The 25,566-nt window shown below is 45.3% G+C and overlaps 1 protein-coding gene across 4 annotated transcripts in view; it reads right to left on the minus strand.

The window, feature by feature from the left end:
• Positions 1-25,566, minus strand: part of TENT4A (terminal nucleotidyltransferase 4A) — a 148,466-nt gene that overhangs the window by 95,812 nt on the left and 27,088 nt on the right. For all 4 annotated transcript variants that reach the window (XM_084620256.1, XM_084620257.1, XM_084620255.1 and 1 more), the window contains exon 6: positions 216-344. In XM_084620256.1, the coding sequence (XP_084476382.1) occupies positions 216-344 (129 nt within the window). The remainder of the gene's footprint in view (positions 1-215; positions 345-25,566) is intronic.

The raw sequence follows: 25,566 nt of genomic DNA on the forward strand, positions 1-25,566 counted from the left end.
ATCATATAATATTTTCAGAGGCCTCTGCTGCTGTTCTCCTCCATACTCTGAGGAGAGCTCTCAGAGCTACGAGAGGCAGCCTGCAGGGAATGGAGATCACAAAGCCTTAACAAAGGGAGAGCTGTGTGTCACTAAAAGCCAATTGAAAATTGGGGAATTCACTGCAGAGACTAAAATTTAAGAACAGCGTAACTAAAACAAAATAGAGAACTTACCTGCAGGAAACTAATTGCCATTAAAATTAGGCTGTAAGAGCTAATTCCACCAGTAAAAACTTCATTCAAATCCCTCTGAAGAAGGAACTGTTTTAATACTAAAATCAAGTAAGGCAGCAATGAATATTTCTGTAAATAAGAAAAATAGGTCTGTTATAATCTATTACAAATTCTATAAAGATTTTAAGATGCATTAACATGTCAAATTCTATCCTCAAAAGCATGACTATAGGACTTTTTAATCAGGCTATTTAAAAGTCTTTTTACTAGCCCTTTACCCAAAGGAACAGTTAACGCTTTATTTTATTCTATTCACATTTTATTTCTGCGTAAGTACGGTATTTAATTTGGCATATTGTTTCTTCCTAACATAACAGAGAAAGCTACTTTTTTAAACTCCTTTATCAGCCAAGACATTATTATCCAAAGTGATCATCAAATTATATTGCAGGAGGGATATAAACAGCAATAACTACTACAACAGCTGATTTAGTAATAGTTAGATGACAGCTAACGCTTTGCTGTATAGGTATAACTAATAATCCAAACCAGATCAAAAATATAAACATTTCACTAAAGTTGGTTAGTTATTATGCATCGTAACAAAGTTGTGAAGAAACAATGCATTAAAGTATACCAGCTTCACATTTATTTAAGCTCTCCAGGAAAACAGTTCAGTTCATGGAGTATAAAAGCTCCTAAGGACTTGTGTTGACACCATACAAAGGAGGGCTATATTAAGGTAGGAGCGGCAAAGAATCTTGTGGCACCTTATAGACAGACTAACAGATTATGCTCCAATACATCTGTTAGTCTATAAGGTGCCACAGGACTCTTTGCCACCTTTACAGATCCAGACTAACATGGCTATCCTTCTGATACCATATTAAGGTAGAGACTTTAAAGCAGCATGCTAGCACACTGAAGGTGCACCGCAGTGGGCACACTGCTGAATTCTTTAACAGACAGAGGAAGAGTACCTAGCATGCAAAAAAATTGCTTTTCAGCACGAAAGAACTGCCTTTCAGTCCTTACATATTTCATATACAGAAGCTATTCACTTCTGTAAAAGCTAGGCTTTTTGCATGTCATTCATGGAAAGGTGGGAAATAAAGTATTAATGTTCAGAATGATGGTAATCTTTACTGTGCAACATGCTTAATTTAGCTAATAGTTTCTTAAGCAGCATATTATGTGGAGCCTTGCCTCACTTAAGACTAACTTCAGTGCAGCTCACTTCAATTCTGGGTGAAACACCCATCCCATTTATTTAAATGACAAACAAACAAACAAACAAACAACAAAAATCCTGAGCTATAGTTTCTATCCTAGCACACCTTTTAAGTTCTTCGGAATTTTATCAAATTCATTTTGGGCTGACAGTTTCCAAGCTTGCTCTCAAGCTACAAGCAATTGCTAGTTTTGAATAGACAGCTCAGCTGTTTGAGTTTTGAATGCATTAAAAACCCTAATTTGGTTTTGGTAGTTTTAACTAGAGCTCGTTGGGAAATGTTTCCCCTTCTTGGGAAAAATTCAACAGAAATAAAAAATGGTTTTCTAGAAACTGTTCTACAAATTTGAAAGGCTTATCAAAAAACAAAAATTCATCAGAAACTGAACACATGAAAATTTATTTTGACAAAAAACTCAATTTTTGACTGAAACATTAAACCAAAAATGTCATCAAACTAACTTTTATCAAAGAAATTTGCAATCAATTTTTTATATTAACCTAAAAACCTACAGGAGTTTGGAATACTGGGGCACTGAAGATTTAGAGACAAAACACTAAGGGTACGTCTAAATAGCCCATGGCAGCAAACCTCCCACCCTGGGACAACAGACTCAGGCTACTGAAGGTCATCCTAGTGCTCTAGAAGTATCCGTGTGGACAACTCTTCCAAGGTTCAGCTCAGGCTCTGAAGCCTAAAGAGGTGGGTGTAAATCAGCACCCCTGGTTAAGTCAGGGGACATCACAATTCAGATCATCAATAAAGAAAAAAGTGAAAGCCTGATATTGTTGATATTTCAAATCTTAAAGTTAAGGCACCTTCAAAGACAGTGTGACTTCAAACTGGATTGTGACCAGTTCTGGGTAAGAAATGTTTAACTTAAAAGCTACTGCGGTTTTCTACAAGTTCAGATTCTTGGGGAGGTTTTTTTCGGGGGTGGGGGGAGGAGGGTCTGTTTATTTTTAAAGTTTTAATGAAAACTTAAGCCAAATTCAAAGATATTATATACTTCACTGTAAGTTACTGTATATTATTAAGAAATTTTTATTTGCATAATTTGGCAAATATGTAGTACAAAGACCATATTTTAAGGCATCAGCAGAAGAGGTCACAAAGATTTAATAAACTGACACAAATTTGTCCTTCACCTTTCCAAATTACACTTCTGTACAGAACTGAGATAATGTCCATGTTTAAATTTTTCAAACATTGGAAATGAACAGTTTATTACAGTGTTTCCTCCAAACAAACTTGGCTAAGCACACACGAGTACTATATATGCAAAATTTCAACAAGTGAGACTTCTTGCTACACTTGTTACTCAACCATCTAAATGCCATTTTAAAGCAGACCTTTTCAAACAAACAATTCTCCTTGCAGAAGAACAGAAGAATGGCCATACTGGGTCAGACCAAAGGTCCAGCTACCCAGTATCCAGTCTGCCGACAGTGGCCAATACCAGGTGCTCCAGAGGGAATGAACAGAACAGATACTCATCAAGCGATCCATCCCATCACCCATTCCGAGCGTCTGACTAATGGAGGCTAGGGATACCATCCCTGCCTATCCTAGCTAATAGCCATTGATGGGCAGAGCCTCCACTAACTTATCTAGTTCTTTTTTGAACCCTGTTATAGTCTTTGACTTCACAACAAAAAGTTTTGCCTCTGGCAAAAAGTTCCACACACTGACTGTGTGTTGTGTGAAAAAATACTTCCTTTTGTTTATTTTCAACCTGCTGCCTATTAATTTCATTGGGCGACCTGTAGTCCTTGTGTTATGAGAAGGAGTAAATAACACGTCCTTATTTACTTTCTCCACATAAGTCATGATTTTATAGACCTCTATCATATCCCCCCTTAGTCATCTCTTTTCCACTTATTCTCTCCTCATACGGAAGCTGTTCGATATTCCTAATAATTTTTGTTGCCTTTTTCTGAATCTTTTCTGCACGCAGTATTCAAGATGTAGGCATACCATGGATTCATATATAGAGGCAATATGATATTCTCTCTTATTATCTATCCCTTAATGATTCCCAATATTCTGTTTGCTTTTTTGACAACTGCTGCACATTGAGTGGATGTTTTTAGAGAACTATCCAAAATGACTCTTTCTTGAGTGGTATGTGTATAGTTGGGATTATGTTTTCCAATGTGCATTACTTTGCATTTATCAAAATTGAAATTCATCTGCCATTTTATTGCCCAGTCACCCAGTTTTGAGAGATCCTTTTGTAACTCTTCGCAATCTGCCTGTGACTTAACTATCTTGAGCAACATCTGCAAATTTTGCCACCTCACTGCTTACCTCTTTTTCCACACCATTTATGAATATATTGAATAAGACTGGGCCCCATACAGACCTGCAGGGGACACCACTATTTACCTCTCTCCATTCTGAAAACTGACCATTTATTCCTACCCTTTGTTTTCTATCTTTTAACCAGTTACCAATCCAGGAGAGGACCTTCCCTCTTATCCTATGACAGCTTACTTTGCTTAAGAGCCTTTGGTGAGGGACCTTGTCATAAATATACACAGGGAAGCTGTACTGAATTGCCTTTCCTGTAAGGGGTTAATCAGTTCAATTAACCTAGCCTTTGGTGAGGGACCTTGTCAAACGTTTTCTGAAAATCTAGAGTATACTATATCCACTGGATCCCCCTTGTCCACTTGCTTGTTGATCCCCTCAAAGAATTCTAGTAGATTTGGTGAGGCATGATTTCCCTCTATAAAAACTACGTTGACTCTTCCCCAACAAATTATCTTCATCTACGTGTCTGACAATTTTGTTCTTTACTATAGTTTCAACCAGTTTGCCTGATACTGAAGTCAGGCTTACTGGCCTGTAATTGCCAAGGTCACTTCTGGAGCCCTTTTTAAAATTGGCGTTACATTACCTATCCTCCAGTCATTTGGTACAGAAGCTGATTTAAATGATAGGTTACAGACTACAGTTAGGTTTCAGAGTAACAGCCGTTTTAGTCTGTATTCGCAAAAAGAAAAGGAGGACTTGTGGCACCTTAGAGACTAACCAATTTATTTGAGCATAAGCTTTCGTGAGCTACAGCTCATTTCATCAGATGCATACTGTGGAAAATACATAAGATGTTTTTATACACACAAACCATGAAAAAATGGGTGTTTATCACTACAAAAGGTTTTATCTCCCACCACCCTACTCTCCTGCTGGTAACAGCTTATCTAAAGTGATCACTCTCCTTACAATGTGTATGATAATCAAGGTGGGCCATTTCCAGCACAAATCCAGGGTTTAACAAGAACGCCTGAGGAACAGTGTGGGTGTGGGGGGGGAAGGAATAAACAAGGGGAAATAGGTTACTTTTTATAATAACTCAACCATTCCCAGTCTCTATTCAAGCCTAAGTTAATTGTATCCAATTTGCAAATGAATTCCAATTCAGCAGTCTCTCGTTGGAGTCTGTTTTCGAAGTTTTTTTGTTGAAGGATAGTCACTTTGAGATCAGAAATCAAGTGACCAGAGAGATTGAAGTGTTCTCCGACTGGTTTTTGAATGTTATAATTCTTGACATCTGATTTGTGTCCATTTATTCTTTTAAGTAGAGACTGTCCAGTTTGACCAATGTACATGGCAGAGGGGCACTGCTGGCACATGATGGCATATATCACATTGGTGGATCTGCAGGTGAACAAGCCTTTGATAGTGTGGCTGATGTTATTAGGCCCTGTGATGGTGTCCCCTGAATAGATATGTGGGCACTGTTGGCAACGGGCTTTGTTACAAGGATAGGTTCCTGGGTTAGGGTTCCTTGTCCTGTAGGCAAGACAGCCCCCCAACCTTTTGTAGTGATAAACACCCATTTTTTCATGGTTTGTGTGTATAAAAACATCTTCTGTATTTTCCACAGTATGCATCCAATGAAGTGAGCTGTAGCTCACGAAAGCTTATGCTCAAATAAATTGTTAATCTCTAAGGTGCCACAAGAACTCCTTTTCTTTTTGAGACTACAGTTAGTACTTCTGAAGGAATTCAGATGTGAAATTGCAGAATTCTTGGGTAAATACCATCTGGTCCTCGTGACTTATTATTGTTATCAATTTGTTCCAAAACCTCCTCTGACACCTCAATCTGGGACAGTTCCTCAGATTTGTCACCTAAAAAGAATGGCACAGATTTGGGAATCTCCCTCATCCTCAGCTGTGAAGACTGATGCAAAGAATTCATTTAGTTTCTCCGCAATAGCCTTATCCTTGAGGGCTCCTTTAGCATTTCGATTGTCCAGTGGCCCCATTGGCTGCTTAGCAGGCTTCCTGCTTCTGGAGTACTTAAAAATTTGTTGCTATTACTTTGAACAGCTAGCTGTTCTTCAAATTCTTTTTTGGCGTTCCTAATTATATTTTTACACTTCATTTGCCAGAGTTTATGCTCCTTTCTATTTTCCTCACTAGGATTTAAATTACATTTTTTTAAAAGGATGCCTTTTTGCCTCTTACTGCTTCTTTTACTTTGTTGTTTAGCCACAGTGGCACTTTTTTGGTTCTCTTATTATGTTTTATAATTTGGGGTATACGTTTCAGTTGAGCCTCATTATGGAGTCTTTAAAAAGTTTCTGTGCAGCTTGCAAGGATTTCACTTTTGGCACTGTAACTTTTAATTTCCAGTTAACTAACGTCTTCATTTTTGTGTAGTTCCCCTTCTTGAAATTAAATGATACACAGTGTTGGGCTGCTGTGGTGTTTTCCCCGCCACAGGGCCTTTAATTTTAATTATATTATGGTCACTATTACCAAGTAGTCCAGCTATATTCACCTCTCGGACCAGATCCTGTGCTCCACTAAGGACTAAATCAAGAATTGCCTCTCTTCTTGGGGGTTCCAGGACTAGCTGCTCCAAGAAGCAGTCATTTAAGGTGTAAAGAAACTCTCTCTGCATCCCGTCCTGAGGTGACATGTGCCCAGTCAATATGGGGAGAGCTGAAATCCCCTATTTTCTTATTTTTATAGCCTCTCTAATCTCCGTGAGCATTTCACAGTCACTATCACCATCCTGATCAGGTGGTTGGTAGTATATCCCGACTGCTATATTCTTCTTATTAGAGCATGGAATTACCATCCATAGAGATTCTATGGTACAGTTTGGTTCAGTTAAGATTTTTACTTCATTGGATGCTACGCTTTCTTTCACATATAGCGCCAATCCCTAACCAGCATGACCTATTCTATTCTTCAGATATATTTTGTTCCCTGGTATTACTGTGTCCCATTGATTATCCTCACTCCACCAAGTTTCTGTGATCCCTATTATATCAATATCCTCATTTAATACAAGACACTCTAGAGTTCACACATCTTATTAATTAGACTTCTCGCATTTATATATAAGCACTTTAAAAACTTGTCACTTTTTAGCTGCGTGCCATTACATGATGTAATTGAATGGGACTTTTTTCATTTGACTGTTACTCATCAGATCCTACCCGTATTTTATCATCTTCCATCCTCTCCTCCTTACTAAGGCATAGGGAAACTCCATTAATAGATCCTCCCTTAAGGGATGTCTCTGTCCAAACCATGTGCTCCTCTGCACCTGTCGGCTTTCCCCCAGCCCTTAAAATTAAGAAGGTCACAGAACAGTTTTTAAACTAAGTTCCAGCAATCTGGTTCCATTTTGGTTTAGATGGAGCCCATCCTTCCTGTATAGGTTCCCCCTTTGCCAAAAGTTTCCCCAGTTCCTAATAAATCTCAACTCCTCCCTACACCATCGTCTCATCCACACATTGAGACCCTGCTCTTCTGCCTGTAATGCCCCTGCGCATGGAACTGGAGGTATTTCAGAGAATGCTACCACAGAGGTCCTGGACTTCAATCTTTTACCTAGCAGCCTCTATTTGGCCTTCAGGACCCCTCTACAGGCTGGTAAAAGTCCCTAATAGCTGCTAGGTGGACCCTGAGTTTAGAGATAATCCAGACCGTTTTAGGGTAAAGCACAGTCTAGGATATGTGGAAGAGTCACAGATTCTGGGGAGATTTGTTGGGACGTGCACCAAATCTGAAACCTAGACCATTTCTGCACGTAAGGTATGTCCTTTGTTCGGTGAGAGGAGGTGCAGAATAGCCGGGAGAGAGATCAGCGCAAGCTGTGACAGGTAAGGGTACCAGGTCTGTCTTGGCCAAGTAGGAGTGATCAAAATTACATTAGCTCTATCCCTTTTTATTTTCAGCAAGACCTTTGAAAGTAAGGGAAAGGGAGAGAAGGCGTAGAGAAGATCCGTGTGCCAGAGGATTGGGGGAGCCTCACCTAGAGTGTTGTCCCATCTCCTCTGTAGAGCTGTAGCGTGGACACTTCTTGTTCAGGCGAGCAGCGAACAGATCTGCAGACTGTGTCATCTGAATAGGTTGTGAGTACTGACGGGTGTATTTCCCACTTGCAGTTGTGAGAGAATTTCTGACTGAGACTGTCTACTTTTAAGTTGTGTGTACCTGAGAGGTACACCGCAGACAGTGTAACGTTGTGGGAGATTGCACCAATTCCATAATCTCATCACTTCTGCTTAAAGGGAGGGCAATCTGGCTCCCCCCTCTGACTGATGTAAACACAAGCAATGCGGTCTGTCAGGATCGTTGTATGTGATCCTGTGTCAGCAGGAGGAGAGGCGCAGGCATTCCTGACCATTCTCAGCTCGAGGAGACAGATGTGGAGGAATATCTCCACAGGCAACCATTTGCCTTATGTCACGAGGATGTTTAGGTGCACGCCCCACCCTATGAGTGATGTGTCAGTTGTGAGGAGCAATGACTGATGTTTGCAAGAAGGGGATCCCTTTACAAACATTGGCTGGGTCCTTCCACCAGTTTAAGGAGTTTATCCTGGTGGGTAGTGACAGAATTGTCCAACCTATCCTTGCTCAGTCTGTAAACTGAGCCAAACTACATCTGGAGGCATCACACATAGAGCCTGGCATGAAGTAGCACCACCATGCCCACTGCCATATGTCCCAATAGTTGGAGGCAAAGCCTGGCTGGTACTTGTGGGCTACTCTGAACGGTGTCTGAGTGTGACTAAGGATAGCAACCTGTGAGGTACTAGGGCTTTGGCTTATAAATGCATTGAGGTTGGCCCCTATGAATTCCAGGCATTGCACTGGAGTGAGGGTTGACTTCTGGGCATTGACCTGTAGATTCAGTTCTGTAAACAAATGTATCATAGCATTGGTTACTTGGTGAGCCTCCCAGAGAGATCGGGCTCTGAGGAGAAAAATCATCCAGATATGGGTAAATCATTATCCCTTGAGAGAGTCAATGAGCAGCCACCACTGAGAGAACCTTGGAAAATACCCTGAGGGCTGATGTTAGCCTGAAGGGGAGCACTCTGCATTGGTATTGGTCATGTCCCAGAGTGAACCTGAGAAACAGTCTGAGCTGGTAGCATCAAGATGTGAAAATAGGCATCCTGGAGGTTAAGGGTGGAAAACCAGTCTCCCTGTTCCAGTGCTGCAATGATCATTGATAAGGTAACCATCTAGAATTTTGAGCCTTGACAAACTTGTTGAGAGCTCCAAGGTCTAGTATGGGTCTCCATCCTCCCTTCCTTTTAGGTATTAGGAAGTAACAAGAATAGAACCCCTTGTCTCATAGATATTGAGGTACTGGTTTTATGGCTCCCAGCTTGAGGAGGCAATCCACCTGGTCTCATAATAAAGTCTCATGAGAAAGACCCCACAAAAGGGATTGGGAAGGGTGCTGTGCAGGAAGTAGGGAGGCAAAACTGAATGGAATACTGGGTTCGGACAATCTCTAGGACCCATTGGTCCGATGTTATGCATTCCCAGACACTGCGGAACACTGCCAAATCAGTGGCCAAATGGATGTGGTATGATGGTCAGCCATGTCAGTCAGGGGGAGTGGTCTAATGATACCTTGACCTGCCCGACAAAAGTGGTGTTTAGATATAGACAAAGATTGTGGGCAAGATGGTTTTAATTTAGGGAGTTTCCCTCTCTTTGTGGCTTGTAGTGGTGCTGAGGTTGGTACTGAGATCCATGTGATCTATTCTGGAGTTGGGGACTAGTCTTTGCCCTGGTGTATAAATACCCAGTGACACAGAGGGTAGCCCTAGAAACCTTCAGGGTGTGAAGAGAGGTGTCAGTCTTCTCGGCGAAGAGTTTTGTTCCATCAAAGGGAAAGTCCTCAATTGCGGACTGCACCTTTTTCGGGAATCCCGACAAATGAAGCCATGATATTGTAGCATCACCACAGCCGTGGAGATGGACCTAGTAGCCATGTTGAGGGCAAATTGTAGCAATGTCTTCACTTTGAATGACTCACGATGTACTTCTGGCATCTTTTCAATCAAGTCATTCAGCTTTGAGTCGTTTTATAGAATAGTATTTAGCCATGAGGGACTAGTAGTTGGTAATACAAACTTGCAGAGTGGCTGAGGAGTAAGCTTTTCTGCTGAACAGATCAAGGTACTTCCAATCCCTGTTGTAGGAGAAATCCTTGACTGATATGGGCCGCAAAAGTTGACAGCTTCCACCATGATGGCGTTTAAGTGGCGGGTGGGAGAATAGAAATTCATATTCTTTTGCAGGGACATAGTATTTTTTATCTACCCGCTTGCAGGTCAGGGCCACTAATGCCAGGGTTTGCCACGCGGTCTTTGCCAGGTCTAAAATGGCCTCATTAATCAGGAGGGTGATCTTTGAGGAGGTAGAAGAATGGAAGATATTAAGGAGTTGATGATGGGTATCCCCAAAGATGATGGAGAATGGCAACTTCGTCTGGAGGAAGACAATATGGTCCTCGAAGTCACTCCCTCATTGGTACTGGCTTCCTGATCCTTTAAGTCTCAAGGCAGTCCCAAAGCCCTGGATGGTGTGGCCAAGGGAGTGTGCCGCCCCGCGGTGGCGCCCATGGGTGGACATACCAGGATGGTGGTGGTTGGGCCATCTGCAGGTATATCCTTGGGTTCTGTTGGTAGCGCGCACCATATGGAGCTTGGGAGGAGTACAGCAACACTACCTCTTCAAGCTCACTGTCTGAACTCTCACTAAAGAGCGGAGGGGCAGGACATGGCAACAGGGATATTTCCTGTGTTTGGTAATGGTTTGGTGCAGAGGTCTGTGTACCGAGAGGAGGGGACTCCAGTGCATCTGGCATGCTGAGGTCTCTTGAATGGCAGAGTTCCACCTCTACAGATTGTCCCAGCATTGGTGGCGGTGCCAGGGGGACAGGAATCTGATACGTACCAGTCACTCTTGCGCCGGTTGAGCCACCGCTGGAGGTAATGATGCAGGCTTGCATACCGGGAATGTCTTTTTAGAAAAGTGCTTACTCCTGTCCTTTGGCGCCGAACTTGGTGCCTATCAGGTTCATATGCAAATCAGTGGTATCGGTTACTGTCAGTTTCTGTAAACCATGGGTGCCGGACTGAGATGGCCTCAGTGCCGAAGATTCCAAGTGAGATTGTGATTGCTTGCAGCTATCTTGGGGCTCACTATGGGAGATTCCCGCTCTCTTCTGAGAAGATTTGTGTGAGAGGGATTTGCAGCCTGCTTCTTCTACGTCTAAGGATTGTGGGTTGAAGGCAGTGGGGAAGATTCGCGTCTACCAGGCAACTGGGGTTGAAGAGCTGCCTCCATTAAGATAATCTTCTAGCAGAGCTCTCTGTCGTTGCGGGATCTTGGACGGAGCTGTGGGCAAAGACCACACTTCTGTTGTATGCGGCCTTCCCCAAAGCAGCAAATGCACTGAGTGCTTATCCACAATCAGGATTGCCTTTTTACAATTGAGGCACTTCTTGAAGCCCAGAAACCGAGCATACCCCATTGGAGGAAAGGGTCCCTGATGGGGGGAGAAAAAGGCAGGAAGAAAAAAAAAAGTTGTTTATTTTATCATTAAAAACAAAAAAAAGGCGGGGGGGGGCGGACTACAACTATAACTCGGAGGCTAACTATAGGTAAATAGATTAAGACGATACTCTTAACAGACTGCTAATGGTTCAGTCTCTAGCCAGGGTGGTTCAGAAGGAACTGAGGACAGTTTGGCACAGCACGAGGAGACTGCACATGTACAGGCCCAATGGACTCTGCTACCGAAGTTCTCTGATCAACAGTGCAGGGACACAAGAGGTTACTTACTGTAACTGGAAGTTCTTTAAGATGTGTGGTCCCTATCTGGATTCCAATCATGAGTGCACATGCACGCCATGTGCCGGAGCCAGAACTGTTCACAGTAACGTCTGTTGACCCGCACACGTGTTGACTGTGTGGCACGTCCAAGGATCTAAGAAGCTGTGCAAATTGACAATGCTCCAACTCCCTCCCACCCAGAAGCAAGGGGAGCCCAGAGTAGAAGAGATGGAAGGTTGGATTGAAATCCAGATAGGGACCATACATCTCGAAGAATCTCCACTTATAGTAAGTTCTTCTCCTTCAAGTGCTGGTCCCCATGTGGACTCCAAAGGTGGGAGAGTAGCAGTGAGAAGGTGGAAGCAGGGGCTCACGAGAAGAGACAGTCTGTAGGACAGCATGACACACTGCCACATCCGTTGCAGTGTCAGGGACGATAGCATAATGGGCAGAAAAGATGTGGATGGAGGTCCAGGTGGCTGCCCTACAAATCTTATGCCATGGGACATCTGCAAGGAAGGCAGACATAGCAACATATGCCCACACTGAGTGGGTCGTGACCCCCCTGGGGGTAATGGGGGAGGAGAGCGCCTAGCAATTGGCAAATCACTAGGTGATTCATTTAGAGCAGGGCAGTCAATAGGTGGATGCTGGGCCAAATCTGGACCACCAGATGCTTCTGAATGGACCCCAGAATCTTTTTATTTTATTCTCTGGTGTCTAGACCTTAGCTATACCTTGACCAAGAAATTTGGACCTGGACAAAGTATAACTGACTACCCCTATTTAGAGAGAGTCACTGTGAAGAGAATGGCAGGTACACTGAAGATAAAAGGCTAGTGCCCGCCAAACATCAAGAGTCTGGAGCGCATGTTCGAGGGGGACATGCGGTTTGGGGTAGAAGGTCGGGAGGCATATGCACTAATTAAGGTAGAATGACTAGACCACTTTGGGCAAAAATTTGGGATGGAGGCATAGGGAGACCTTGGCTCGTGGAAGACAGTGAAAGGTGTATCTGCTATCGTTGCAGTCTGTTAGTTAATGCGTCTCATGGATGTGATGGCCACCAAAAAGATCACCTTCCTGGAAAGATGAGCAAGGAAGCAGGGGGCAAGTGGTTCAAAGAGCGGCTTGGTGAGCTGCAAAGGGCGAGGTTAAGGTGCCAGGAAGGAGTAGGCTTCTGGACGGCAGGGAAAGCATTGAGAAAGCCACAAAGGAAGCAGGAGCTAGTAGTGTGGGTGAAGATGGAAAACCCATCCAAAGGTGGAAGGAAGGCACTAAGCACGGCCAGGTGGATGTGGATGGGAGTGGATGAGGCCTGATCTCCGGAGAGAGAGCAGGTAGTTGAGGATGACGGGAATGCAGGTGGTGTCAGCGGTGCTGCACCCAGATGGGAAAGCGGAGCCATTTGGCTCAGTAACACGTGAGTGGATGGGCGCAGGCAATGGGTAAGGATGTCATGGACAGGGGAGGAGCACGCAATATCTATGCATGAGCCCCATCCAAATACCTGGCTGCGAGCTGGAGAGGGCCCAGATTGGGGTATCATAGCTAGGCGTTAGCTTGCGTAAAAAGATCCAGGAGACGGAGCAGAAAGCAAGCGGAGAGATGTAGGGGATCTGTGTACCAGTACCGGCGAGGCCAGGTGATGGCAATGAGGAGAAGAGTCACGTGGTCACCTGGGGAAGCAGGGGAATGGGCGGGCATACATAGTGGAGGTCGGTGGTCCAGGACAAGAGGTGAGAGTAGCCCTGGAAGCCCCAGCTTCTGGTTCTCCAGAGTGGCAAAAGAATTGCCAGCACAGTGTGCCCCAGAGACAGAAGAGAATCCAGAGAATGGGATTGTGGAGTTCCCATTCGTGGTTGGCATGGAAGGAGCGAATGAGCATGTCCACCAGGGACTTGCTGGTGCATGGAAGGTGAACGGCAAGTACTGTAATGTTGCGTTGGAGCCACCAGTTCCAAAGGAGGATGGCCTCTGTACAAAAAGAGAGATGGAGCACTGCTTTGTTTATACAAATGACTGCCACCATGTTGTAGGACAGCAGCTGGACGTGGTAAGAGTGGAGAAAGGGTAGAAAGCGTTGGCAGATAACTTCCTGGAACTGTGGGCTGTATGCCTTGATGGTCATCCCCGGATGACCAGAGGCTTTGAGCTGTGTGGCCGTCCAGATGAGCTCCCCAGCCGATGAGGGAGGCGCCTTTCGTGAGGCTACTGTAAGACAGGTTGCGTCACCAGGTGAGAGGGGCAAGGACAGTCGGGGGTGAAAAGAACCAGCTTGCTGACTTGGTCTGACTGGGTTGTTAACAGAGCGGAGCCACAACTGGAGGCAGAGCGCATGGAAGTGGGCATACAGCAAAACTGAGGTGCATGCTGTAATATGACCCAGAAAAGAAAGGCACTGATGCACGCGCGGGCAGCAGCGGAGCAATGAGTGTGGTGAGAGCAGTACGAAGGAAGACAGGTGCCGCGACAGAGTCCAGACAAGCTCCTATGAGGGTAAGAAGGCAGATAGGGATGAGGACAGATTTGTCCTCATTGATCAGGATTCCTAGGGCATCGAGGAGGGAACATAGGGTTTGAATGGTAGTCAGAAGGCCAGTTCAAGATGGTGCTAAAAGGAGCCAATCGTCCAGATAAGGAAACGAGTGACTCAGTCAACACATGTATGCTGCCACAACAGCAAAGACCTTTGTGAACATGCAGGGGGCAGTACTGATCCCGAAGGGGAGGACCCAGAAGGAGAGTGGGAATGACCCACTGTGAATCGAAGGAATGCTGCACATGGCATGGGTCTGAAGGACAACTGTTGTTGGTGGTAAGCTGTGGGGGGTGGGGGAGTTTAGTAGAGAGCCACAAACCAGGCTCCACGGAGGGGAGAATGAGGGGAAGAATGACCATCCAGAAATGGAATCTGCAGATAAATTTGTTCAAGATTTTGAGGTCCAGAATAGGGCGTAGGTCATCCCCTCTCTTTGGTACCAGAAAATAGAAGCCCCGTCCCCAATAGCGGTGCAATACGAGTTCTATGGAGTCTTTCCGCAGGAGGGTATCCGCTTCCTCTCTGAAAAGGTGGCACTACAAGGGAGTGTCCAGGCAATGCTGGGGTAGGGTAGCGGGACAGAAAGGAGAAATATTCAATAATATAGCCTTGCTGGACAATGTCCAACAGCAAGCGGTCGGTGGTACTCTGGCCCCAAATGCAAGCTAAGGGGGCAAGGTGATCCTCCACCCCTCCTAGTACAGGTGGTTTTGGGGGAAGGTTCGCAGCTCTTGAGTAAAGAGTCAAAAGGGTTGCTTGGAAGTACAATGCGGGAAGATAGATGTGGAAGTAGCTGTGGTGGAGGACCGTGGCCGTTGTGAATATGGGCAATGGCGGGAAGAGTCAGGCAGGCGCTGGGGGTAATGCTGCACATGGCATGGGTCTGAAGGACAACTGTTGTTGGTGGTAAGCTGTGGGGGGTGGGGGAATTTAGTAGAGGCCCAGGGACTGGAGAGGGGCAAGAATCCTTGAAGAATGCATTTAATCCATTTTGTCACTGAACAGATTATTATTCTCGAAGGGAAGGTCCTCCAGAGTAGTTTGGACCTCCTTCGGAAAGTCACTGAACTAGAGCCAGCTGACAACGACCCCAAATGCCAAGGAGCAGGAGGTGGTGTCGGCGGCATAAACTGCGGCCTAGAAAGACACTTTAGCTACCAGCCTGCCCTCATCCACAAGATATTGGAAGTCCTGCTGTTTTTCCAGGGAAAGCAAGGCATGAAAGTCTGCCAGCTTAGAGTACGAAAGGAATTCGTACTTCGCCAGGATGGCCCGGTAGCTGGCAATACGAAATTAGAGGCTTAGCAGATGAGTAGACCTTGCAGCCCACAGGTCCAGCTTCTTCGCAGCCTGGTCAGGCAGCGTAGAGCGGAAATGTTGTTGGCAGGAGCACTCGGTCACAGCTTGCAAGACCAGCAAGTTGGGGGGAAAAGGGTTGTAAACAAAGTCTGTGCCCTTAGAGAAGATGAAATAATGGTGCTCTGCCAGTTTTGGGATAGGGGAACAAGATGCTGGGCTAGGACGAATAGCTTGGGCTGGCTGCATGAGGGCACCATGAACAGGGAAGGCGGTATAGGAGAGTCAAGGGGGTTGCAGGATGTCCAGGAATTGGTTTTCTGGATCATGGACATCTTCGACAGGCAGGTTGAGGGCTGTAGCCATGTGTTAAAGCAAGTCCTGGTGCTGCATGTAGTCGCTGGGAGGAGAGTGGGCAGGGTAAGATACATCTTGAGTTTAGCAAAGCTTTTGATACGGTCTCCCACAGCATTCTTGCCAGCAAGTTAAAAAAGTATGGATTGGATGAATGGACTATAAGGTGGATAGAAAGCTGGCTAGATTGTCGGGCTCAATGGGTAGTGATCAAAAGCTCGATGTCTAGTTGGCAGCCAGTATAAAGTGGAGTGCCCCGGGGGTCGGTCCTGGGACCGGTTTTCTTCAACATCTTTATTAATAATCTGGATGATGGGATTAATTGCACCCTCAGAAAATTTGCAGAAGACACTAAGATGGGGGGAGAGGTAAATATGCTGGAGGGTAGGGATAGGGTCCAGAGTGACCTAGACAAAGTGGAGGATTGGGCCAAAAGAAATCTGATGAGGTTCAACAAGGACAAGTGCAGAGTCCTGCACTTAGGAAGGAAGAATCCCATGCACTGCTACAGGCTGGGGATCGACTGGCTAAGCAGCAGTTCTCCAGAAAAAGACCTGGGGATCACAGTGGACGAGAAGCTGCATATGAGTCAGCAGTGTGCCCTTGTTGCCAAGAAGGCTAATGGCATATTGGGCTGTATTAGTAGGAGCATTGCCAACAGAGCAAGGGAAATGATTATTCACCTCTATTCGGCACTGGTGAGACCACACCTGGAGTACTGTGTCCAGTTTTGGTCCCCCCACTGCAGAATGGATGTGGACAAATTAGAGAGAGCCCAACGAAGAGCAACAAAAATGATTAGAGAGCTGGGGCACATGACTTACGAGGAGAGGCTGAGGGAACTGGGATTATTTAGTCTGCAGAAGAGAAGAGTGAGGGGGGATTTAATAGCAGCCTTCAAGTACCTGAACGGGGGTACCAAAAGAGGATGGAGCTAGGCTGTTCTCAGTGGTGGCAGATGACAGAATAAGAAGCAGTGGTCTCAAGTTGCTGTGAGGGAGGTCGAGGTTAGATATTAGGAAACACTATTTCACTAGGAGAGTGGTGAAACACTGGAATGGGTTACCTAGGGAGGTGGTGAATCTCCATCCTTAGCGGTTTTTAAGGCCCGGCTTGACAAAGCCCTGTCTGGGATGATTTAGTTGGTGTTCATCCTGTTTTGAGCAGGAGATTGGACTAGATAACCTCCTGAGGTCTCTTACAACCCTAATATTCTATGATTAGGGAGCAGGGAGCACTGGAAGTCCTGGCACAGTCAAGGAATTATGATACGATTGGAATAACAGAGACTTGGTGAGATAACTCACATGACTGGAGTATTGTCATGGATGGATATAAACTGTTCAGGAAGGACAGGCAGGGCAGAAAAGGTAGGGGAGTTGCATTGTATGTAAGGGAGCAGTATGACTGCTCAGAGCTCAAGTATGAAACTGCAGAAAAACCTGAGAGTCTCTGGATTAAGTTTAGAAGCATGAGCAACAAGGGTGATGTCGTGGTGGGAGTCTGCTATAGACCACCAGACCAGAGGGATGAGGTGGACGAGGCTTTCTTCCAGCAACTCGCAGAAGTTACTAGATCACAGGCCTTGGTTCTCATGGGAGACTTCAATCACCCTGATATCTGCTGGGAGAGCAATACAGCAGTGCACAGACAATCCAGGAAGTTTTTGGAAAATGTAGGGGACAATTTCCTGGTGCAAGTGTTGGAGGAACCAAATAGGGGCAGAGCTCTTCTTGACCTGCTGCTCACAAACCGGAAAGAATTAGTAGGGGAAGCAAAAGTGGATGGGAACCTGGGAGGCAGTGACCATGAGATGGTCGAGTTGAGGATCCTGACTCAAGGAAGAAAGGGGAGCAGCAGAATACGGACCCTGGACTTCAGAAAAGCAGACCGATTCCCTCAGGGAACTGATGGGCAGGATCTCCTGGGAGAATAACATGAGGGGGAAAGAAGTCCAGGAGATCCTGCTGTATTTTAAAGAATCCTTATTGAGGTTACAGGGACAAACCATCCCGATATGTAGAAAGAATAGTAAATATGGCAGGTGACCAGCTTGGCTTAACAGTGAAATCCTTACTGATCTTAAACACAAAAAAGAAGCTTACAAGAAGTAGAAGATTGGACAAATGACCAGGGAAGAATATAAAAATATTGCTCGGGCATGCAGGAGTGAAAGCAGGAAGGCCAAATCACACCTGGAGTTGCAGCTAGCAAGAGATGTCAAGAGTAACAAGAAGGGTTTCTTCAGGTACGTTAGCAACAAGAAGAAAGTCAAGGAAAGTGTGGGCCCCTTACTAAATGAGGGAGGCAACCTAGTGACAGAGGATGTGGAGAAAGCTAATGTACTCAATGCTTTTTTTGCCTCTGTCTTCACAAACAAGGTCAGCTCCCAGACGACTGCACTAGGCAGCACAGCATGGGGAGGAGGTGACTAGCCCTCTGTGGTGAAAGAAGTGGTTCGGGATTATTTAGAAAAGCTGGACAAGCACAAGTCCATGGGGCCGGATGTGCTGCATCCGAGAGTGCTAAAGGAGTTGGCGGATGTGATTGCAGAGCCATTGGCCATTACCTTTGAAAACTCATGGCGATCGGGAGAAGTCCCGGACGACGGGGAAAAGGCTAATGTAGTGCCCATCTTTAAATAAGGGAAGGAGGTTGATCCTGGGAACTACAGGCCAGTCAGCCTCACCTCAGTCCCTGGAAAAATCATGGAGCAGGTCCTCAAGGAATCAATTCTGAAGCACTTAGAGGAGAGGAAAGTGATCAGGAACAGTCAGCATGGATTCACCAAGGGCAAGTCATTCCTGACTAATCTAATTGCCTTCTATGACGAGATAACTGGCTCTGTGGATGAGGGGAAAGCGGTGGACGTGTTGTTCCTTGACTTTAGCAAAGCTTTCGGCCTCGGTCTCCCACAATGTTCTTGTCAGCAAGTTAAAGAAGTATGGGCTGAATGAATGGACTATAAGGTGGATAGAAAGCTGGCTAGATTGTCGGGCTCAACGGGCAGTGATCAATGGCTCCATGTCTAGTTGGCAGCCGGTATCAAGTGGAGTGCTCCAAGGGTCGGTCCTGGGGCCGGTTTTGTTCAATATCTTCATTAATGATCTGGATGATGGTATGGATTGCACCCTCAGCAAGTTTGCAGATGACAGTAAACTGGGAGGAGAGGTAGATACACTGGAGGGTAGGGATAGGATACAGAGGGACCTAGACAAATTAGAGGATTGGGCCAAAAGAAATCTGATGAGGTTCAACAAGGACAAGTGCAGAGTCCTGCACTTAGGACGGAAGAATCCCATGCACCGCTACAGACTAGGGACCGAATAGCTCGGCAACAGTTCTGCAGAAAAGGACCTAGGGGTTACAGTGGATGAGAAGCTGGATGTGAGTCAACAGTGTGCCCTTGTTGCCAAGAGGGCCAATGGCATTTTGGGATGTATAAGTAGGGGCACATTGCCAGCAGATCAAGGGACATGATCGTTCCCCTCTACTCGACATTGGTGAGGCCTCATCTGGAGTACTGTGTCCAGTTTTGGGCCCCACACTACAAGAAGGATGTGGAAAAATTGGAAAGCGTTCAGCGGAGGGCAACAAAAATGATTAGGGGACTGGAACACATGACTTACGAGGAGAGGCTGAGGGAACTGGATTGTTTAATCTGCGGAAGAGAAGAATGAGGGGGGATTTGATAGCTGCTTTCAACTACCTGAAAGGGGGTTCCAAAGAGGATGGATCTAGACTGTTCTCAGTGGTAGCAGATGACAGAACAAGGAGCAATGGTCTTAAGTTGCAGTACGGGAGGTTTAGGTTGGATATTAGGAAAAAGTTTTTCACTGGGAGGGTGGTGAAACACTGGAGTGGGTTACCGAGGGAGGTGGTGGAATCTCCTTCCTTAGAAGTTTTTAAGGTCAGGCTTGACAAAGCCCTGGCTGGGATGATTTAGTTGGGGATTGGTCCTGCTTTGAGCAGGGGGTTGGACTAGATGACCTGCTAAGGTCCCTTCCAACCCTGATATTGGATGATTCTATGATTTTAAGCTCATCAGGGGACAGATGTGCCCATATGGATTGGAGGAGACGATGGCGCTGTTGGTACCACCGATGCGAAAGGAGTGGGAATGGTCAGAGGTTCCGGCAGAGTGGGAAGAAGTGGTATGCATTAGAGAAAGGCGACGATAAGGGTTGAGGGATGGAATGCAGGAATGGTAGGGGTCCCAAGTGACCCAGTAGGCACTGACAGAGCTCACGGGTAGTGGAACCATGGATCAGCCGGCAGAGCATATATTGGAGGATACGGTTGGTGCTGGGGATTCGGGCTGTATGAGTACGCTGGCCTGAAGGTAGTGTCCGGTTTAGAGGCCTGAAGACTGGTCAGGTAAGGGTGGGGCTGTCTGACCCAGTGGTACCATCAGTGCAGTGAAGGACGCACAGTCCAAGAGAAGCCAGGGTGCATCTGATGGCAACTGTGGAGAAAGGTGGAACAGAGCTAGATCAGGAGCATCATCCTCGGAAGACAGCAGACAAAAGACACCTGAAGGACAGAGACATGGAGGTGCCCTAGCTTATGGCAGCATGAACTCAGCTGTGGGCCTAAGAGGGGAAAGATTGCCTGGCGTAGGCAGAGCTGTAAGTCCCAATGGTTCTGGCGGTGGATCAGTCACCAAGGCCAGCGGTGGCACCGATGGGGCATAGTGCTTGGACTTGTGCTCCATGCGAGGCTTCTTTGGAGCAGGAGCATCTGGATCAATGCACAATTTCTCATCCAACCTGGCATGGCTCAATAAGGCAATACTGTGCTTAAAGGTAGTCCCCATCAGGGAGCTGCCTTTTTGCCCATGAGCATGCTTCTCGTGCACACAGTCGGCTTTGGCTAGATGGGCCAGTGTCACCAAAGCCGGGCAGCAAAGGCCTGGGGAGGCACTTGACTGCCAGTACCGGGCGTCGCTGACAGATCCATGGTTGCAAGATCCGATTGTGCACATGGGTGCAATTCCAATAAGGAATTTGCAGAGGTGAAGTTCTCTGACTTCCCAGGTATGTGGCGGGAACGAGCGACAGATGATCAGCAGGCGGAAATGTGATTCTCACCAAGACAGTAGATTCAGTGCTGGTGCTAGTCACTCACAGAGATGGAGCATGGACAGGAAACACAGTATTTAAAACTGGCTTACTGGGGCACAGTCCCTGAGCTGGGGAAAGGTCCCCGGAAGGGAAAAGTGCAACAGAAACCTAAGAACTAAGGGGTACAACTAACAGACAACTAAGAACTATGGGGAAAACTATATACAACGAAAAGAGTAGTTCTCTTAGCGAGCTAAGAGCACTAAGGGACAGTGGTTCCAACTCCGGCCATTCAGCAGGAAGAAGGAACTAGAGCGGTGCCGACCTGCACAGCCTCTTAAAGCCATACGGGTCAACGGACATGTGACATTGCACCCCATAATGCTTTACAGAAATACAGAATGTCAGGGTTGGAAGGGACCTCAGGAGGTCATCTAGTCCAACCCCCTGCTCAAAGCAGGGCCAATCCCCAATTTTTGCCCCAGATCCCTAAATGGCCCCCTCAAGGATTGAACTCACAACCCTGGGTTTAGCAGGCCAATGCTCAAACCACTGAGCTATCTGTAAATGTAACATAACTGGAATGTTTTATGCTACATATGCCACGTAACGTATCTTTGCAAAAGTTATGTTCTACTGAATGTATTCATCCTATTCGTATGCATGTATCATTTTTTATATCTGAAGTTATGAGTATTGGCTCTATGCTTGTATTTCAAGTGTTTGCTGTAGAAAGTACCTACAGCAGACTTGTTCAACATAGCGTGAAGGGGTTATTCAAGTAACTGGGAGTACGTGGCCAACAATGGACCTTGATACACGCCAATCCACATCTGAGCCTTCCTGAGAATGTTCGGGCTAACATGGCGTCAGCCTGTAAAGAACTGAGTCATGCATGGTCATGTGACTTGCCCATGTGACTCCAAAACTCCATCTTGGAGCTGTAATTCTACAGAGGGGGAGAGAGGGGTTTCCACCCACAAGAGGGAGGCTATATAAGCCCCTGGGAAACCCCTCCATTTTGTCTTCAGCTGGCTCAAGAGATATCCTTTTGGGGTGGAGAGGCTGCCTGAAAGAAACTGGAACAAAGGACAGTAACTACAGGGGAATGAGTGATTGCTGGACCCAGACTAGAAGGAGGCTAATCTGTCAGAGAAGCTTATTGGAACATCTGAGGGTGAGATTTACCTGCATTTAGTTTCCCACGGCATTAGGCTTAGATTTGTGTGTTTTATTTTATTTTGTTTGGTAATTTACTTTGTTCTGTCTGTTATTACTTGGAACTACTTAAATCCTACTTTCTGCATTTAATAAAATCACTTTTTCCTTATTAATTAACCCAGAGTAAGTATTAATACCTGGGGGGGCAAACAGTTGCTCATATCTCTATCAGTGTTATAGAGGGCGAGCAATTTACAAGTTTACCCTGTATAAGCTTTATACAGGTAAAACGGATTTATTTAGGGTTTGGACCCCATTGGGAGCTGGGTATCTGAATGCTGGAGACAGAAGCTCTTCTTAAGCCATTTTCAGTTAAGCCTGCAGCTTGTGGGGGATGTGGTTCAGACTTGGACCTCTGTTTGCAACAGGAAAGCGTGTCTGGCTTAAACAAGGCAAGGTACTGAAGTCCCAAGCTGGCAGGGAAAACGGGCTCAGATGTAGTCTAGGCACATCAGATGGCAGTCCCAAAGGGGTTTCTGTGATCCAAACCGTCAGAGGACACTACTACGAACAGTTCCAGCTGTGGCGCACGGCACTCAAGCGTACCCATATTTGAATCCACATAGGGAACAGCACTCAAAGACGCACACCTACAGTGGAGCACCCATGGGGACGCTACTTGAAGAAGAAAATATGGTTTGGCAAGGAAGTACTTTCTTAACCTTCACTGGGAATGCTATTACAATAATATTCTAATATGTGATTTTAGAATCTAAGATATAATAGTCAAGTATTTTAGTGAGATTCAAGTTCTCTAATGTTTTTAAACAAAGTAAAAAAAGACTGCAGATCAAAATGTGACCATGCAAATCTCTTCAGTGTACGTATTTTCCCTCTAGCTAACCTAATACCTCCCATCATTAACATTCAAGTTGGCACAGTCCCTTCAAATTACCAGTTTAAAAAAAAAAATCTGATTTCTGATAAGATGGTATAAAGTGTTCACCTTTCGTTTTGAAAATTTTGGGTTTTTTTGTTTGTTTTTTTAAAGAAACAGTGGAGCAGAAAGGCTTTATGTTTAAGGGTTCTTCTGCAATAGAGACATTGACTACACATGAGCAAATAACCGACTAAACAAGAAGTGCTGTCAAAGCACAGCAAAACAGAATGGGAAAGATATTTCATTTTCTTTTTATAGTATCCTTACATGTTACATGTAACCATAGGGGACACAAAACTTTCAGGTAAGTATAATATTCAAGTTGGCTACTTTTTCACTGTGATAGAAGTCTTATTCTACTATACTGAAACTTTCTGATAAGATTAAGGTAGCTCTTACAAGCCAATTAGGACATCTTATTTTAAAGTTATAGTTGTGTAACAAGATTCCACTATAAAGGAGCTGGCTTGATAGTCTTACATCAGGGTCTTGTGCTTCTACATTATATGAAGAATGAATGTTTGTGGACAGTCCTTCCAGCCCCTGGCAGTAAAAGAAGGTCCCCTCATGGATCAGTAAGTAGTTCAAAAATAGGAAACAAAGGGTCAGAATAAATGGTCAGTTTTGTACTAGGACCTGTGCTGTTCAACACATTCATAACTGATCTGGAAAGGGGGGTAAACAGCAAGGTGGCAAAGTCTGCACACAATACAAAATTACTTAATATATTAAGTCCAAAGCAGACTGCAAAGAGTTACAAAGGAATCTCACAAAACTGGGTGACTGGTTAAAAAATGGCAGATGAAATTCAATGTTGATAAGTGCAAAGTAATGCACATTGCAAAACAATCTCAACTACCTATAAAAATGATGGGTTCTAATTAGCTCTGCCACTCAAAGATATCTTGGAGTCAATATGGATAATTCTCTGGAAATGTCTACTCAACATGCAGCAATAATCAAAAAAGCTAACGCTAGGCATCATTAGGAAAGAGAAGACATAAAATATCATAATGCTACTATATAAATATGATGGTCTGAGCCTGTGCTAATGATTCATTCGCCTATTATTGGTACATCGTTGAAGATTCTTCTAGTATCTGTCAATACATAATCAATCTGATTCAGTGAGACTCCATCCCAGCTTTTCCATGTCCACTGCCTTTGTTCTTTTTGAAACATGTTCATTACATGGAGATGGTTTGCCTCTGCGAACGCAACCAGAGATGCTCCGCGATCATTTCTTACTCCACTGTTCTGCCAGCAATGATATATGGAGCAAAAAGGTGGTCAACGACAAAAGGGGAGGAAGAAAAATTGATGGTCACCCAGAGAGCAATGGAAAGGCAAATGTGCAAGACATTGCTCCATGATCATACAACAAATGAGGAGATCAGAAGGCGTACAGAGGTGATCAATGAGATGGGTGGGTCATGTAGTCCACAGGCAAGACAACAGGTGAACAACCTGCATCAGTGACTGGATCCCCAGAGACCACAAGCGACCGCTGGGCAGAACGAAAACGAGTTGGGCGGATCACATGGCAAAACTCTTTGGCCAAAAATGGAAAGAACATGCTCACAAGAAAATGGAATGGTGTAGCATCGACTTGCGTTCGTGGAAGGATGGATGAGGACAAGGCAGATGATATAAATCCATGGTATGCCCACATTTTAAATACTGTGCACAGCTCTGGTCACCCCATCTCAAAAAAGATATATTAGAATGGGGAAAGGTACAAAGAAGGGTAACAAAGGATTAGGGGTATGGAGCAGTGTGCATACGAGGAGAGATTAAAAAGACTGGGACTGTTCATCTTAGAGAAGAGATGATTAAGGATGGGGGATATGACAGGTCTATAAAATCATGAATGGTAGAGAGAAAGTGAATCGGGAAGTGTTATGTGAAGGGGTAAGTAACACAAGGTCACCCAATGACATTAATAGACAGCAGGCTGAAACTAACCTAAGGAAGTACTTCTTCACACAATGCACAATCAACCTGTGGAATTTGTTGCAGGGTAATGTTATGAAGGCCAAAAGTAAAACTGGGTTCAAAAAATAATTAGATAAGTTCTTGGAGGAGAGGTCCATCAATGGCTATTAGCCATGATGGTCAGACATCCAAACCCATGCTCTGGATGTCCCTAAACCTCCAACTGCCAGAAGCTAGGACTGGACAACAGGGGATAAATCACTCAATAATTGGCCTGTTCTGTTCATTCTCTCTGAAGCATCTGGCACTGGTCACTGTTGGAAGATGGGATACTGGGCTAGATGGTCCATTGGTCTGACACAGTGTTCCCTCTCATTTTTACCACCCGTGTGTGGACTGAATTTTGTTATATGCACCAATATGGAGGTGACGTGTGACACATCACCTTCATATCGGTGCACATAACAAAATGCATGTGTGGGGTGGGGGAGGCGCCAAGGGGTTTGGAGTGTAGGAGTGGGCTCAGGACTGGGGCAGAAGGTTAGAGTGCAGGGATGTGAGGGCTCCAAGTAGGGGTCCAGGCTCTGGGGTGGGGCCATGGATAAAGGGTTCAGGGTTGGGGCAGAGGATTGGGGTGCAGGGTCCAGGGTGGGGGAGGGGATGAGGGGCTCAGGCAGAGGGTTGGGGTGCAGGGGAGTGCTCCAGGGCTACAAC

This window comes from Lepidochelys olivacea (genome assembly GCF_965140295.1).
Source record: "Lepidochelys olivacea isolate rLepOli2 genome assembly, chromosome: 2".
Classification (NCBI taxonomy): Eukaryota; Metazoa; Chordata; order Testudines; family Cheloniidae; genus Lepidochelys; species Lepidochelys olivacea.